The 16430-nt window shown below is 51.2% G+C and overlaps 2 protein-coding genes and 1 long non-coding RNA gene across 8 annotated transcripts; 2 read left to right on the forward strand and 1 right to left on the reverse strand.

Annotated features, from left to right (window-relative positions):
* The first annotated feature begins 1124 nt into the window (after positions 1–1124).
* RBM42 (RNA binding motif protein 42) lies at positions 1125–5063 on the forward strand. Of its 6 annotated transcripts, none has more exons than XM_072616311.1 (10): positions 1129–1351; positions 2081–2195; positions 2373–2460; positions 2551–2628; positions 3119–3181; positions 3296–3450; positions 3807–4142; positions 4371–4488; positions 4594–4788; positions 4865–5063. In XM_072616311.1, the coding sequence occupies exons 1-10, from the start codon at positions 1155–1157 to the stop codon at positions 4975–4977; spliced, it is 1458 nt and encodes a 485-aa protein (XP_072472412.1). In that variant the 5' UTR covers positions 1129–1154; the 3' UTR covers positions 4978–5063. The 6 variants fall into 6 exon arrangements, with proteins under 6 accessions (XP_072472414.1, XP_072472412.1, XP_072472415.1 ...); XM_072616308.1 differs by having other exon boundaries at positions 1140–1351; positions 3116–3181; XM_072616309.1 differs by having other exon boundaries at positions 1140–1351; positions 3116–3181; positions 3299–3450.
* On the reverse strand, positions 1571–6121 carry LOC140508458 (uncharacterized). The gene is made up of 3 exons (XR_011968441.1): positions 6056–6121; positions 2344–5944; positions 1571–1977 (listed from the first exon to the last, which is right to left on the reverse strand). It is a non-coding gene; the product is annotated as an uncharacterized lncRNA (long non-coding RNA).
* A 63-nt stretch (positions 6122–6184) lies between these two features.
* On the forward strand, positions 6185–9813 carry ETV2 (ETS variant transcription factor 2). The gene is made up of 7 exons (XM_072616335.1): positions 6185–6948; positions 7361–7476; positions 7618–7710; positions 8213–8299; positions 8593–8967; positions 9311–9423; positions 9578–9813. Exons 2-7 carry the CDS (start codon positions 7389–7391, stop codon positions 9734–9736), a joined length of 915 nt encoding a protein of 304 aa, XP_072472436.1. The 5' UTR covers positions 6185–6948; positions 7361–7388; the 3' UTR covers positions 9737–9813.
* The last annotated feature ends 6617 nt before the right edge of the window (positions 9814–16430 follow it).

The following is a 16430-nucleotide window of genomic DNA, read 5'->3' on the forward strand; positions in this document are numbered from 1 at the left end:
GTTGAGAGGTGGTAGCAGAAGCTGTTGGCCTCCTTCCCAAAGCCCCCCTCTGCAGTAAAGGCCTCCACTCCCTCTACCCCCCTCAGGAATCCGGGCGCTTCAGTTACCAGCCCACAAACCTTCAGTGTTGCCTCTGAGGCTCTAGTAAAGCCCAGCTGCAGCACTCCACTGGAGGAGTCTGCACGAAACCGGGTGCTCCTGGGAGTGGGGAGGGACTGTTCCCCAAGGCCATTTGTCTCAGTCTGCCTACCTCCAGGGATCAGGAGAGTCCTCCGAGCCTTCTCTGGCCTCAGCTAGACCTGGCATTTCCTACTTCTCCCTAGAAAAGGCTCATCTCGGCTTCTAGCTGGATATGCTCCCCGGAAAGAGTTTTCCTCCCATACCCTGGCAAAGGTGATCATCCCATCTTTTCCCACTCGTGCTTCCCTCTTCGGTTTTGATAGCTAATAGTATTTCTGTAACGCACATTGGGCAGACGTGTCCTGGGAGGGAGGTGTATTGTCTTTATTTTACAGATGAGGTAACTGAGGCTCGAGGTTTAGTGACGTGGACGGCGCGTGCTTACAGCTCGTAAGCGCTACACCCCGTGCTCGGGCCCTTCCCATCTGCTTACACTTCGGATCTCCCCAATCTTAAAAGGCTTCACAACCCGTATCACTGAGCTATGCATCCCCCACTCTTTCCTTGTTCACCTATTAAAACTGGCTCCTTGCCGTGCCCCCCGAGCCTGCACCCTCTCGCTCCGGGGGACTCACGAAGGCTTTCTTTCCGGGCTCACCAGCCTGCCAGCGCCTCCTGAAAACCGGCCTTTCAAGGCTCTACTACCCCAGGGCTCCCCACTGCAGCCCCTGCACTTTCCAAGTAGAAAAGCCAGAGCGGCGAGAATTTGACGGAGTCCAGGCAACACTCGGGCCAGTTATAGGCGGGCTAGGGATTAAACCCGAGTCCCCAGCTCTAGACCAGGAACGCCCCCGCCCTCCCAGCAGGAAAACAAATCTCCCCCGACACTACTGGCCGATGGAAACAAAGTTGCAGGCTGGGGGCGTGGTCTCTGGTTCCTTGCGCTCTCATTGGCTCAGGAGGCAAGGAAGCAACTGCGCTTGCGCGCCTGCCGGACTCGCATAAAGCGAAGCTGATTGGTGCCACTTGAGCGCATGCGTTCTGCGTCATCGGCGTGCGTCGGCAAAGAGAGACAGACGGCGGAAGCGGCTGTGGCGACGACGATGGCTGGGACAGGGCCGCCCCCGGGACTCCCGGGTGCGGGGGTAGCGTTGCCCTCGGGCCCAGGGCCCTGCGTGCCCGGGAAGAGCGGCGAGGAGCGACTGAAAGAGATGGAGGCGGAGATGGCGCTGTGAGCCCCTCCCTCCCCCCGCCGCGCCCGAGGCCGGGCCGGCAGTCCCTCTGCCTCCGTGCCGGGGAGCCCGGGAGCGGGGAGGGCCGACCTCGTGGGGGTGGGGCAGGGAAAGGGGGCGGGGCCTACCCGTTGTCTCCGGTCCTCTGGCTGGGCCTGGGAAGAGCGATCCCGCACCGCCCGCTGCCTCTGGCCCCTCCTCGGGGGTGAGGCCGCCTGTGTCCCCGCCTCCCTTCATCTCCCATCCCTGTGGGTCCCGTCTCTGAGACCTCACCTGCTCTAGACGACTCCCTTCGGCCCTAAGGCTGGACGTCTCTGCCCCTGCTCCGTGTCTTCTCTCTGGATGTATCTTTCCGTCTCGTTCTCTCTTGTTGGTGTGTTTGTCTCCGTGTCCCTCCGGAGGTGGCTCGGGCTCTGCGTAGTCCTGATTTTTTATCTTCTTTTTACTTTCCCTGTCCACGTCCTGGTCTTAGTTTTTGCCTCACTCTTGCTGTTTTTTCTAAACTTTTTCTTTGTCCGATTACTTCCATCTTTCGTGGTGTCTCTTAATCTTCGTCTGACTCCCATGTTTTTCTTTCTTATACTTCTCCCTCTGTCCTTCAACATTCCCAAGTCTCCTTCCGAGCCTGCAAAGAGAGAGGGTTGGACCAGGTGGCTTCTGAGATCCTTTTTGGCACCAAACCCAGTGATTCTTCTGTGTGTCTAAGTCATTTCTTCTTTCTGTCTCAGGTTTGAGCAGGAAGTCTTGGGGGCTCCAATATCTGGAATTCCAACCCCAGTTGTACCAGCTGTGGAGCCTGCACCTGTGATCCGCCCAATCATTGCCACCAACACCTACCAGCAGGTAGGGCGGTCTAGTGTACCTTCTGGTGGATGTGTAGACTCTTACCATTCAACTAGTTCCTCAATTCCAAACCAGCTTTTATTCTTTGTTCCACTTGTCTATTAGTCTAGACTCCCAAGAAAAAGGGAATTTGAGCTCCCTCACTGACCACTTTCTCTTGTTCTCCCTCCTGGTCAGGTCCAGCAGAGCCTGGAGGCCCGAGCAGCGGCAGCAGCCACAGTAATTGCTCCCATTGTAGGTCCCCCTGGCCCCTTTGTGGGTCCTGGTGAGTTGGGAAGGACGTAAGAGGGAGGGTGGGTCAAGAAGGAATAGTCCAGAAGGTCCCCCCACCAATGCAGTTTCTTCTCCTCTACAGTTGGCTTTGGTCCTGGAGGAGATAGAGGTCGTCTCGACAGCCCTGAAGCCCGGGATGCCATGTTCCTTCGCCGGGCGGGTCAGTGCCCAGGACCCAAAGCCTAGAATTCAACATTCTCTGCCCCTAATACACACACGCTTAGTGCCCATACCTCCACCTCCAGTAAATATTTAGCCTACCCAGGAAATCCCTCCAGGACAGTCACAAAATCCTGAGACTCCCCCAGAATTTTTTCCTGAGCCCTTAGAACTCCCCAACAATTCCACAATGCCTCTTCAGAGATATTTCTCCCAACCATGGTACCTTTCCAGAGACCTAACCCCAAGGGACCCCAAAAGATACCGTCAGGCCCTTTAAAACCATCTAACCCCTAGATACCCAACCGCTCCTCCCACATACAGATCTCCCAACGATCTCAGGACTCCCTGAGATTCAAAAGACTGATTCAGAGGTGCCAGCAGTGACCCTAGGACCCTCTCAACCCCTGAACCCCTGAGGCCTTCATTCAAAGACCCTGAAACATGGTCCTTCACACCCTGTCTCCATCTCTGTCTGTGTCTCTCAGCAGTGCCCCCGCAGCGTCCCCCCATCCTGCGCCCAGCCTTCGTCCCCCATGTGCTGCAGAGAGCGGGTGAGAGAAGGGCCTAGGGAATGTTCCTGGCCCGGCCCCATCCCCTCTTTGGCGTCCCCGGCACCTCAAAGATCCAGGGACCCCCTTCACCACACACTTTCTCTTTCTCTTTAGCAGGTGGCCCACGCCCCATGGCTCTTCGGCCCCCACATCAGGCCCTGGTTGGGCCTCCCTTACCTGGTCCCCCTGGACCTCCCATGATGTTGCCACCAATGGCCCGGGCACCAGGACCCCCACTTGGCACAATGGCGACCCTGAGGCCTCCCCCAGTGAGTGTGCAGGGCATGTGAGAAGGGAATGCCTGGGGATACAAACATCCCTATTGTAAACCCTAGAACCCAGCCCCCAACTTTAACAGTATCATCTGGATCTCCCCTAGATGTCTTTGGTTTCTCTGCATCTCTCTATGTTTTCCTTTCTTGTTCTTTCTCTATATCTGTTTCTTTTTTCTTGTCTCTTTTCTCTCAAGCTCTGAACCCACTCAGGTACTCCACAGTCTGAGCTGGGAGTGCCTGCTGACCCTGGGTGGGGGCCAGCTCCCCATGCCCTCCCCATCCCTGGCTCTGAGGCCCTTTGTTCCCTTCTATTTCTCTTGATAACCTTCATCTCCTTGTGTTTTTGTCAGGAGGAGCCTCCGGCCCCTCGGGAACTAGGCCTAGGCCTGGGCCTGGGTCTGAAAGAGAAAGAAGACGCTGCTGCTGTGGCTGTGGCAGCTGCTGCGGCTGCAGGGCTTGAAGAAGCAGGGGCAGCTGTGGGGGGCCCAGGAGCTGCAGCAGTCATTGGGCCCAGCCTCCCCCTGCCCTTGGCCATGCCGTTGCCTGAGCCTGAGCCCCTGCCTCTACCCCTGGAAGTCGTTCGGGGACTGCTTCCACCACTTCGAATCCCTGAGCTCCTGTCCCTAAGGCCCAGGCCCAGGCCCAGGCCTGAGCCCCAGCCACCCCCAGGACTCATGGCCCTCGAGGTCAGTGTGGACCAGGCACTGCCTTGAGAGCAGCATGGGAGTGGGGATAGGGAGGGCAAGGGTGATTTGAAAAGTATCAAGGGAGCCTTTCCCAATAGTAAGCATTTAGTAAATACTTTCTGAGTTGGAGAAAGTTTGCTGGGGAGGGACAGAGCGCTGAGAACCTTAGTCTACTCCGGGCACACCCCCAGAGGCTCTTTAGTCCTCATCCCTGCCCCCTCATCCTAGGTCCCAGAGCCTTTGGGTGAGGACAAAAAGAAAGGGAAACCAGAGAAGCTAAAACGTTGCATCCGAACAGCCGCTGGGAGTAGTTGGGAAGACCCTAGCCTCCTGGAATGGGATGCAGGTAAGAGCTTCAAGGCTGCAAGGGCCCTGGAATGCCAAGTGGCTTCATGGGGAGCATGGGGCTGAGGCGGTTAAAGAGACCATCTTCTCCCTCTCCTTGGCCTAGATGACTTCCGGATCTTCTGTGGGGATCTTGGCAATGAGGTGAATGATGATATTTTGGCCAGAGCCTTCAGCCGATTCCCCTCCTTCCTCAAGGCCAAAGTTATCCGAGATAAGCGCACCGGCAAGACCAAGGGCTATGGCTTTGTCAGTTTCAAGGACCCCAGTGACTATGTGAGGGCCATGAGGGAGATGAACGGTAAGCCTGATTCTGAGTCCTCCAACCGCAACCCCAACCTCGGGTCCGCTGACTGACCTGGCTCTCTTCTCCCCAGGGAAGTATGTGGGCTCACGCCCCATCAAGCTACGAAAGAGCATGTGGAAGGACCGGAACCTGGATGTTGTTCGAAAGAAGCAGAAGGAGAAGAAGAAGCTAGGGCTTAGATAGCCCAGACCCCCAAGGTTCCCCCTTATCCCCTATGATGACCTTGCCCCTGACCCCAATCAGAATAAATTTGAATTCTTTCCATCAAACACTGGAGCATTTTGTCATCTAGACACCACCACTAATGAAGTGGGGGGCAGGGGGTGAAGTTTGGAAAGATGAGACCCCAGGACCCCTTCTCTAGAGATCCACCCCCATTGTAGAAGAAAGAAGAATGGCAGCTGCTGAGGAGGAGGGGTCAGCCCCAGGAAAAGCCCAAATAAATGGCCCTAGTCCACTTTCCCCTCCCTCGGGTTCTCTGATGTCAAATTTTCCATTATGCTGTAGGGGGGGGGTCTCAGGGTCAGCATGGGGCCCATCCTCCAACAGGAAACGACCTGGGGGGGCCCCGCTCCCCTCTTTGGCCCAACCCCTAGCCTCAGTTCTCCTGGGTCTTGGGTGGGGGGAAGGGGACCAGACCAACTCAAAGATTAATGCAAACACACATTGAGTGATGGGGGACAGAAACAGGAAGAGTCAGATGGAGAAACAGATAGAATCTCTGTCCAGGAACAATGGGAGCCGCCTGCTCTTTGGCACCTAAGGTTTACAAAGCCCTACCCACCGTTTTGATACAAGGCTAAGGTCCTAGGACATGGCTGCTCCTCTTACATATGAGGAAACAGTGCTAGAAACATAAAGAGGCCGGGAGACATGCTCAGGGCAGCTCTGTGGAGCTAAAGTACTGCAAATGTTGCAGTCTCCCTTTTACAGATGAGGAAACTGAATCCCAGATGCAGAGAGGGGAGAGAGAAAGAGACAGGAACCCGCTGAGGTGGTGCTGCACAAACAGGGAGGAATGTAGTCAGGGTGGTGCTGCACAAACGGAGGGATGTAGTCACTGGACCCTGCGGTTGTGGAGTCTACCAGATCCCTGTGTCTCCTACTGGACGCTGGTTGGCTGACGGAGGAGTTGAGACTAACCCCAAAACTGGAAGACAATAGGGTCAGGGTCACAAGGCAAGTCTCTCTCACCTTGGCTGGGGGGTTGGGAAATGGGATGCTAAAGGGCTTCCCGGAGACAGGAGAGGCAAGCCCATACCTCCTTAAAGCCAGGGATACAAGGCTTGGGTGTCTGAGCAAGAAGGACCGACGCAGACAACAAAACCTCCTCCTCAAGCGTCATACTCGCTGATTGTGACGTCAGCCCCTGGGGGGCCCAGCCGGAAATCCTCCACTTCCGGAGATAAGAGTTCGAGCCGCCCCCGCAGTCGCCCGCCAGACCGTCGGTCCGCAGCCCCTTCCCAGCTCAGAGACCTTTAACCCTTTCCAGAGACCCCTCCCCAGGTCCCATGTCTAACCGACCTGCCGCCGAGCCCCATTTCCCAAGCTCAAGCCTACTCAAGTCACTCACAAAACCCACGGTGGTCCCCGTTACAACCTGCCTCCGGTCCCCCAAACCTTCCAGACATACCCACCGCAAATCCCTCGTGCTGCGGGATTCGCCCAGCGACTGCGACAGACCCAGGCGCCCAAGCCCCTGAGGGCGGGGCTGGGGGTGGCCAGGGGCTGGGGGTCGCTAGCTCGTTTGATCCCCCCACCTCCAGGAAACCCATCTGATTCCGACTGCAGGGCCCTGAAAGTGAGGGGCTGGTGCTGGGGGGATCGGACCTCAGCCCCACACCCACACACTGCTCCTGGTGCTATCGAAACTAGGCCCCAAATTGGAGTTGATTACATTGGGGAAAGCGACAAAAAGGGGGGCCTCCAGGGGCGCCTCAAGAAAGGGTTAGCTTTCGAAATGAACAGTCCATTGCTAGGGATCAGTGTCCGGCCCAACCCCGCCCCCTCCTACAATTGCAACCTGACCCCTTCCCCATTCCTAGAGTCTCTGACGTGTCGGAAAATATTCCCCCTCCCCAGACTCCGGAGGGGGGATCCTGAGTATGAAATGGGGCTGAGGTCCCCGGGGTGAGGACAGGGAACACCAGAGAGGTGAGTGCAGCGCTGGGGCTTGGGATTTCTGGAGGGAGCGGGGTCTGGAGTGTCTGTTGCCTGGGTCGGTGAGGGAGCTTCGGGGAGCCTCTGACGGATTGGAAGAGTGACTAGGTTTGGGGGTCCCAGATTTCCTGAGCCCTGGAGAAAGCAAAGAATTTCCAGGACTCATTGGGTCGTCGAGGATGCTACTGAGGGTTCTTCCACCCTCCTGGGCGTTGAGGAGTCAGATTCCTGGGGAGGGTGAAGAACAAATATAAAAACCACTGAGGTCTCACAGATGAGGTGGGACAGGGTGACAGCCTCGGACTCTGGACCACTCTGTCTCTGAACCCCAGCTGTCCAAGTCTGGTTTGCGCCTGAATGCCTGGGTCCTTCGAGTACCGAAACACGTGTGTCTCTCCTCTCCTAGCATCCTGCTGCTGCCGCGAACCATAAGAATGACCATGGACTTAAGCTGGTTTTGCTGGGATGAGCTGGCGCTGCAGGAAGTGCCCCTGGGATCGGGCACAGAGCACCCAAGCCTGGGTACGACGTTATGGGGGAGGGGGAGAGAAGAGCACTACTAGGCAAACGGGACCCCGAATCAGTCTATAATCAATCTTACATTAGTGCGCCCGAGCTCTCTGGTGATGCCCTGACCCTGCTTTCTTGCCTCCCTCTCTCCAGCCTCAGGCGAACCAGATTTTTACAATTCAAAGGCTTCTACGCAATCAGATCCCAGAGGCTTGGACCCTAGGACCACTGGGATTGGATGGAAAGGTAAGGACAGATCGAAAGCCTAGGTCCGTTTGGGGTCAAGAGATGGAGGTTAGTGGGACATGTGGGTCCTAAGAGAGCAGGTTCGGGAGGTCGGGAATCAATGAAGTACGTATCAACTGTCTACTACGATCCTGCCTATCCTGTAGAGAGAAACACGAACTTATTGTTTAAGTATAAAAAAAAATCAATATACGGTAATTTTCAGAGACAGGCATTAGCACTGGTGGGATCAAAAAAGACCTCTTGGAAAATATGATGTCAGAACTAGAAAGAAGATCCTAATGGACAAAGGGGGAAAGGGAAGTGCACGGGGGAAGGTGGGGTCTAATAGTCTGCAAAGGCTCGGAGACTGGAGATGGAATTACGAGGAGGATCAACGTCGGAGACCGTGGGGGGAACTGGGAGGATATGCTGGAGGCCCGGCTTTCAGAAGATGGGGGCGGAGCCTACTTCTGGGTCCCGGACCCGACCGAGCGATGGTTATTTTCTCCTTCCTCCCCAGATTCAACATCAATTTCACACCTTCCGGGGCTCCCAGCTAACGAATGTGGCTCTAATTTCCTGTCGCCTGAATTTCCGTGGGGGACTGGTTAGTGCTGGAGATCCGCTTTTAAGGACCATAGTTGAAGAAGGAGATTAGGGAACCAGGGTTTCTGGGAAAGGCGCGAACTGGGACGAGAGCCACCTCGAAAGTCTTCCAAGTGAATTCAGAACCTGGATCGGGGATTCGAATTCCTGGGTGTCCGGGGAGACTCGAAAGCCAGGATCCCCGAAGTGAGGGATGAGGGAGTCTAGAGCACCTAGGTGCTTGCAGCTGGGATGGGAGAAGAAGGGGCTGGTCCTTTGGTACGTCCTGACCGCGACAGGTCTCTCCCCTCCTAGACTCCTCCTCCTCGAACCTCCAGTGGTCTGGCGACTGGACGGACTCCGCGTGGCTCAACCCAGTCTCCCAGCCCTATGGCCCTACCCCCTTCACCTATCCTGAAAGCGCGGGGATCGCGGATCTTACCACTAGCCAGGCCAGCTTCACTTCGTGGGCCACCCCCTCTGTCCCAAGCGGTCCTACCCACTGGGATTGTCCCACCGGCCCTTGCTGGGAGGGCGGGAGTGTCGCTGCTATGGAATATTCCGCCTCCTGGGAGATAAACCAGCCTTCAGAACGTACAGCTCCCTCAAACGGGTGCCCAGTCACGTCGAACTCAACACCACGCCCGGACCGTGCCATCACCTCCCGAGGCCCCAGAACTGGACACCGTGGTAAGTGAACGACTAAGTTCCCATTGAAGTGGGAGGACTGGGGGTGGGGCGATCACCTCTGGGGAAATAGAACGCTCTAATGCTTGAGTTAAGAGAGTTGGGGCAGCAATAGGTAAATAGGACGCTGTAGTCCCTGAGCAAGGGGGCTAGAGCTGGGGCTGGGGTGCCTGGGTCCCCGAAGAGTGAGGGAGAAACTGCGGAGAGGACGTTGTAATTGCATGAATGGGGCACCTACACTCTGCATCCCTATTAGGGAGTGGGGAGAGATGAGGCTGCTTTGAGGAAAAGAGATGGGACGGAGGAGCTGGGAGGCGGGGTTCTCACCGGCCGACCCTCTCCTCAGGTCCCATTCAGCTGTGGCAATTCTTGCTGGAACTGCTCCGGGACCGAGCGGGCGAAGGCTGCATCCGTTGGACTGGGAATAACCGCGAGTTCCAGCTGTGTGACCCGAAGGAGGTATCGTTGCCAGATGTGCGGTCCCTCTCCGCATCTGCCCTTTCCCTCCCCACATCTGCCCTTTCCCTCCCCTCCTTCTCACCCCCCACCCCCCGGGCTCCTGGTACCCCCCGGGCCAGTTACTGAACGCCTTGTCTGCCCTCCCTCTGCATAGGTGGCCCGTCTGTGGGGGGAGCGTAAAAAGAAGCCGGGGATGAACTACGAGAAACTGAGTCGCGGGCTGCGTTACTATTACCGCCGGGACATCGTGCACAAGAGCGGCGGCCGAAAGTACACTTATCGATTTGGGGGCCGCGTTCCCGACCTGCCCTGACCGGACCCGGGAGAACCATGTGCAGGGGGCGGGGATTGGGGGCACACGCGGGAGGAATAAAGCCTCGGACTCCTCCATGCGCCTCTGCGAGTCTCTCTGTCTCAAGGGAAGTGTCCCGGACGCCAAGGCTTTTCTGATCTCTGGCCTTCCTTCCAGCCTCCGCTCTTCCGACTTCAGTCTTCGCGGCCCTAGCCTCCCTCTGCCAGCTCCAGGGGAAATGGTGGGTGGGTTAACTGAGAAATCAGACACCTCCCCTCCAGGGCTGGCCCACCTCCGGGTGATCATTGGCCTGCCTCGCAAGATCTCCATGGGCCCTATTGGAGAACACCAGGTGTTCTCCAAAGTTGAGAGCTGAAATCAGCTGTGCGCAAGAGCGCAGGGCCCCAACTGGCCCCAGCTTATTCTCCTCACCTAGTGTGTAAGCTCCTTGGTTGCGTTTTTGCACAGTGCACTTGACACATAGAAGGGCTTTAATAATGCTTGTTATTAGATTGATTGCTTCTGAGGATCCTCTCTAAACCTCTCAGCCTCAGCTTCCCTCTTGTGTAAATGATAATAATACTTGCATTATCTCCTTTCTGGATCAACTGACTAACATCTTATTAAGCAAGTACTCTGTGATAATCTGGGGAAACAAAGATATGTGGGACTTTAGTTCCTGTTCTCCAGGAGCTTTTAATAAAGAAATGGAACAAGGACTGGCCAATGAGCCAAAGTACAGAATATGGGAGAGAGGGAGTGCGCTGCCCCTGAACGGATCAGGAAAGGCTTCATAAGAAGGTTGAACTTGAGGTGCCTCTTCAAGGAAACCAGGGATTACAAGAGGCAGAGAGGAAGGAGTACATTCCAGGCATGGGAGGAGAGGGTGGGTGGAAGGAAGAGAGGAAAAAGAGAAAGATGGAGGGGGGAAAGAGAAGAGAGGTGGAAAGAGACAGAAGGGGAGAAAAAAGAGAAAAAGATGAAAAGGGGGAAAGAAGAGAGATGGACAAAGGGGATGGAGAGAGAAAAGGGAAAGAGATGGAGAAGGGAGAAAGAAGAGAGAAAAGAGGAGAGAGGGAAAAAGAAAAGAGATGCAGAGAAAGAAGAGAGGGAAGAGAGGACAGAAAGATGGAGAGAGAAAGAAGAGAGACAGATGGACAAGGGAGAAATTGAGATGGAGAAAGAGGAAAGAAATGGAGAGAGGAGAGTAAAAGTGGAGAGAAGAGGAAAAGAGGAGAGGGAGAGGGGAGGGGAAGGGAGAGAGAGACAGAGAGACAGAGTCTGTAGGTCATCTAGGTGGTGCAGTAGATAGAGCACCACCAGTAGAGTCAGGAGAACCTGAGCTCAAATTCAGCCTCAGATACTAACTATGTAACCCTAGGCAAGTCATCTAACTCTGATTGCACTCCCCCCCCCTTCCCAAAAGAGGAGTTTCTATTTGATCCTTGAAGATAAGAGGAGTTCACTAGAATTTGTTGGGTAGGGCAGACGTGGTCAGATTAACATTTTAGGAAAATCACTGGTAGGAACAAGGAGTAAGAACTGGAGGTAGGGAAAGGCTTAAGACTGGGAAACTGAGGAGACTATTTTAGTGTTACAGGTGCAAAGCAATGAGAAGGGGTATATCTAGAGGAATAGGGAAAGAACAATACTGCTAACATTTGGATACATTTTAAGGTCTCAAAGCACTTTATAAATATTCCACTTTATCAACCCTGGGAGGTGGGTGCTATTACCCCTATATATTTTATGTGTGTATATATATAAAATATCCCCATTTTACAGATGAGGAAACAGACTAAGAGGTGGTATTAAAAACAGGATTTGTACTTAGGCTTTCCTGACTCCATGTGTAGCACTATCCACTGGACCGTCTCGCTGCCTCTGATGGAAAGGAGATTTGGCAAATGTAGGGTGGGAGTGAGGGGTCCAGGATGACACTACGGTTTTAAACCTGGAATGGTGGTAGTGTCATGGACAGAACTAAGGAAACTTGGAAGAAGGGATTTGGGGGAGAGGGAAGCTGAGTTCTCTTTTGGGCATGTGGAATTTGAGGTGCCTATAGGATATCTACTTTAAAATGCTCAATAGGTAGTTGGTGATAAGAAGCTAGAGCGCAAGAAACAAACTAGGGTTGGATAGATCTGGGAGTCATCTGCGTAAAAATAATTATTGAATCCATATGAGCTGATGAGATCACCTAAAGTGAGAGGAGAGACAAAAAAGGGAAGAGACTGAGGAAAGAGCCTTAGGAAACACTAAGGGTGGACATAGATGATAAATCAGTAAAGGAAACTGAGGAGGAATGACCAGAGAGCAGACAACTGGTAGGGGAATCAGGAGAGAGACATGTCCTGAGAATCCACAGAGGAGAGAGTGTTCAGGAAAGGAGGAGGCGAGAGGGTCAAAGGTAGTAAGAGAGATTGAGAAGACTGAGAATTAAGAAGAGGCCATGAAAGTTGGGAAGGAAGAGATTTGACTTTGAAGAGAATGAGTTCATATGCCCAAAGGGCAATAAAATTGTGACCTAGCATGTTCAAAAATATTTATAGTAGCTCTTTGTGTGGTGACAAAGAATTGGAAAATGAAGGGATAACCATCAATTGGGGAATGGCTGAACAAGTTGTGGTATATGAATGTAATGGAATACTACTGTGCTATAAGAAATAAACAGGCAGACTTCAGAAAAACCTGGAAAAACTTACATGAACTGATGGTGATTGAGGGGAGAGGAACCAGAACAACATTGTACACAGTAACAGCGGCACCGTGCAATGACCAACTGTGATTTACTTAGCTCTTCTCAGCATTACAATGACCTAAGACTATCCCAAAAGACTCCTGATGGAAAATGCTATCCACATTTAGAGAAAGTACTATGAAATCTGAATGCAAATCAAAACATGTTTCTTCTCTTTTTTTGTTTTTCTTTCTTGATTCTAATACTTCTTTCACAGTGTGACTAATGTAGGATTGTACATGTATAGCCTAAGTCAGATTGCATGCCATCTTTGAGAGGGGAAAAGGGAGGGAGAAAAAAATTTGAAATTCAAAATCTTATAAAAGTGAATGTTGGAAACGTAAGTAAATAAATAAATTTATTTTTGAAGGAGAGAGAGAGAGCAAGTTCAATTGAGTGACAAGATCAGTGTACAGATTCCAGGCAATTAATTAATAGAATGCTTTTCCCAAGGAGGCGATATGTGGAACAATAGTTATCTAGATAACGAGGTTGTGTGTTTTTCTGTTTTGGCTTTTTTTTTTTTAGGATGAGGAAGAACTGGACATGTTTGTAGTCAATAGGGAAAAAATAGATTGGAGATTTGTTGATTAGATAAAAGAGATGAACGCTACAAGAGCAAAGGAGCAAAAAGCTGGGAGAGGAAATGGGATCGAGGATGTATGTGGAGAGGCTGGCCTTAGTAAAAAAAATAAAAAAAGGTGAACTCTTCAATAGAGACTGGCATAAATAAGTGAGGAAAAGATGAGAAATGAATCTAGGGAGTTATGAAATGGAGTGGGAAGGGGCCAAGGAGAAGGGGAGAAGACAGAATTATCAGCAAATAGCTTCAATTTTTTTTCAATAAAGTATAAAGGGAAGGTTTTAGTTAAAAGTCTTGGGGGAAGGATCAAAAAAGATATATATGTCACCCTGTATATGATTTCGTATAATATAATGTAATCCAAGATAATGTATATGTCACACTGGGCCTCTAGGTGGTGCCACAGCGCATAGAGCACAAGACCTCAAGTCGACTCCTCTTTCTGAGCTCAAATCTGACCCCAAACGCTTACGAGCTGTGTCACTCTAGACAAGTCACTTAACAGTTTTCGCTCCAGTTTTCTCATAAGTAAAATAAGCTGGAGAAGGAAATGACAATATTATTCTAATATCTCTGCAAGAAAAACCCAAATGAGGTCCCAAAGAGCTGGATATGACTGAACAACAAAAACATGTTACATTTAAGACCCTTGTTCCCAGGTCCAATACTGATTGCCTTATGCCAACTCGAGGGCATATTAATAATACAGCAAGGCGCAGCAATATCTGAATTGCTCACAAGTTGAGGCTCTATTTGAGGACCCCAAAGACCTTGTCTCTTTTTCCCTGGGTGTGTATGAGATAGCCTTGCTAACAGATTGCAGAATCCCTGCTGGCTAAGAGATGGAGTTCAGTCTGTAAAACCCCAGGCTGTTTCTGGCATCCAACCCTATCCCCTCCTTCTATGGTGGGGATTTCCAATGAACATCCTCTGCTTAAGAGATTAATAACACCCTATAAGGACCTTTGACTTTATCACTTGGAGCTCCTTATGGGGATAAAATGGAAGGTCCAGAGCAAAACAAATATATGCCAGCATCACAGGTAGTTATTCTATGGTACTATTTAACATTTAGGTCAACCATACATGGAATAAGATCAGAAGGATAAGATATGATGGACCAGAAAGATAAAGAGCATTCCTCAATAATACCTCTTCTGTGGCTAGGAATCTAAACTATATGTGTGGGATGTTGTCTGTCCATTTCCAAAAGAACCAATGGCATCATCTTGATTTGTGCATGAGTTGGATTCAAGTGAAGCAAAGGTGCACAAAGTTGTCCACCTCACTCTGACTTCCAGAGTCATCAAAATTCAGAGGAAGGACAAAAGTCAAGACAACTGACAATGGCCCCCGGGGATTCAGGGAATGACCTTGACCTCTTCCATGTCTGACCAAGCTCTAAGCCCTCCACCGCACCTGCTTCAACCCCCTTTATGGCCCTTGGAACAAATTGTTCTCATCCTCCCCCATTCCACCAGGGGACATCTTCACATACTTGAGGTCGACACCCTCTAACTCACCTATGGGTTTGAGGCCCATGTGTTACCCTCAACTTGGTCTAGTCTGTTAACCAAGATGGTTTTACCTTGGTGTGATTGCTGCATATACTGCAGCTTCTTGGAGCCACAGGTGAAAGGTGAGTGCCAGGTGGACACCAAAGGTGTATGGGCAACCCTGAGAAAAGGCTCAGCCGGTCATCTCGTTGGAGGTGCTGGTCCTCCTCGAACACCTATAGACTCGTATGCAGGATGTGCATATAGTGACGGTTGATTCGTGCCCTCTATAGATAAATAAGAATTGTTACTGTTGTTCAATCATTTCAATTGTGTCTGACTCTTCGTGACCTTGTTTGGAGTTTACTCAGCAAAGATATGGCTGTGGTTTGCCAGTTCCTTCTTATTTGACAGATGAACAAACTGAGACAAACAAGGTCATGTGATTTGTCCATGGTCCCACAGTTTGTGTCTGAGGTTGGATTTGAATTCAGGTCTTCCTGACTCTAGGTCCAGTGTTTTATCAACTATTGCCTTTCCCTAAAAAAGAATAAAATGGAAGAAGAAAAAAAAGGCCTACCACAGAATACACAGAAAGAAGACAAGAAAATATATACATAAAAATAGAAGACCCCTGGGGCCCCTGGAGAGACAATTCATCCAAGTCACTTGTTGCCAGTTGGCGAGTTGGTTGACAGTTGGTTCAGTAGCAATAAACCCTAAGAAAAAAGTTCTCCTGCCAGTCCCATAGACTGTCTGATGCAGACAAATAAAGAAGACATTATGTATTTTATCCCCAAAGTCAATTCAGATGAGGGGAGATAACCGAGTCCATCAGCAACCCCTTTATCTGCCTAATACTTCAGCCACAGAGACTCCTTGGGGACAGACAATTCTCTCAAAACACAGTAACTCTACTAGCCAACCTGGGCCCTGTGTAGGGTCACATTTATGTGGCCCTATAGTTCTGATGAGGATTCTGGTCAGCCCATACCCTTACCAAGTACAGATATAGGGACAAATAGATCACAGAGAGGTCAGGACCAGGGGTGGGGAAACTTCAGCCTGGAGGCCACACTTGGTCCTCTAGGTCTGCAAGTTTGGCTCTTTGACTGATTTGTTCTGTGAAGTTTCCCCACCCCTGGTCAGGATTCTCTGTCCAGTGACCAAACTAACTTTCCTTATTATAGGTGAAAGTAGGGATAGTCAGGTGATCATGCTTTGGCCACTGTTTTCTCTTGTTCTTTGTGCCTTGTATATCATTACCTATGTTCATGCACTCATGTGTTTATTCAAGTATATTTTTTTGTGTGGTTATTATTCAGTCATTTATCAGCCACGTCTGACTCTTTGTTACCCCATTAGAGGTTTCTTGGCAGAGATAAAGGAATGGTTTTCCCTTTCCTTCTCCAACTCATTTTACAAGTGAGGAAAGTGAGGCCAATAGGGTTAAGTGAATTGCCCAAGGTCACACAGTCAGTGTCTGAGGCCAGATTTGAACTTGATAAGATAAATCTGCCTGAGTCCAAGCCCAATATGGTGCCACCTAGCTGCCCCTGGTATATTTCTACTTATCAGATTTTTATTCATTTCGTAGGTCCATTTATCAGTGTCAAAGGCCTTCCTCAGATTTACGTGTACAGAACTCTGTTCTGCTCCTGACATTTCTCCTGGAGTTGTCAGGCAGCAAACACCATATCAACTGTTTCTTGGACTTCTCTGAAGCCACACTGGCTCTCAGGAATATACACTTGCCAAAAAGACTATTTTATGGAGAACTTGCACGGGGCAGGAGTGCCTTCTGATCACATGGTGGTCAGAAGAAATGATACAAGGACACTCTCAAGGTCTCTCTCAAGACCTTTGGATTTGATTGTGGGACATGAGAGACACTGG

The sequence above is a fragment of the Notamacropus eugenii genome, chromosome 5 (genome assembly GCF_028372415.1).
Source record: "Notamacropus eugenii isolate mMacEug1 chromosome 5, mMacEug1.pri_v2, whole genome shotgun sequence".
NCBI classification, from domain to species: domain Eukaryota; kingdom Metazoa; phylum Chordata; class Mammalia; order Diprotodontia; family Macropodidae; genus Notamacropus; species Notamacropus eugenii.

Coding starts and splice junctions, on each gene's coding strand:
- RBM42 (XM_072616308.1), top strand. CDS start 1,155: ATGCGTTCTGCGTCATCGGCGTGCGTCGGCAAAGAGAGACAGACGGCG. Junction 2,461..2,550: donor TGGCCCCTTTGTGGGTCCTG/GTGAGTTGGGAA, acceptor TCTCCTCTACAG/TTGGCTTTGGTCCTGGAGGA. Junction 3,182..3,295: donor CCATGTGCTGCAGAGAGCGG/GTGAGAGAAGGG, acceptor CTTTCTCTTTAG/CAGGTGGCCCACGCCCCATG.
- ETV2 (XM_072616335.1), top strand. CDS start 7,389: ATGACCATGGACTTAAGCTGGTTTTGCTGGGATGAGCTGGCGCTGCAG. Junction 8,300..8,592: donor TGAATTTCCGTGGGGGACTG/GTTAGTGCTGGA, acceptor CTCCCCTCCTAG/ACTCCTCCTCCTCGAACCTC. Junction 8,968..9,310: donor CCCCAGAACTGGACACCGTG/GTAAGTGAACGA, acceptor CCCTCTCCTCAG/GTCCCATTCAGCTGTGGCAA.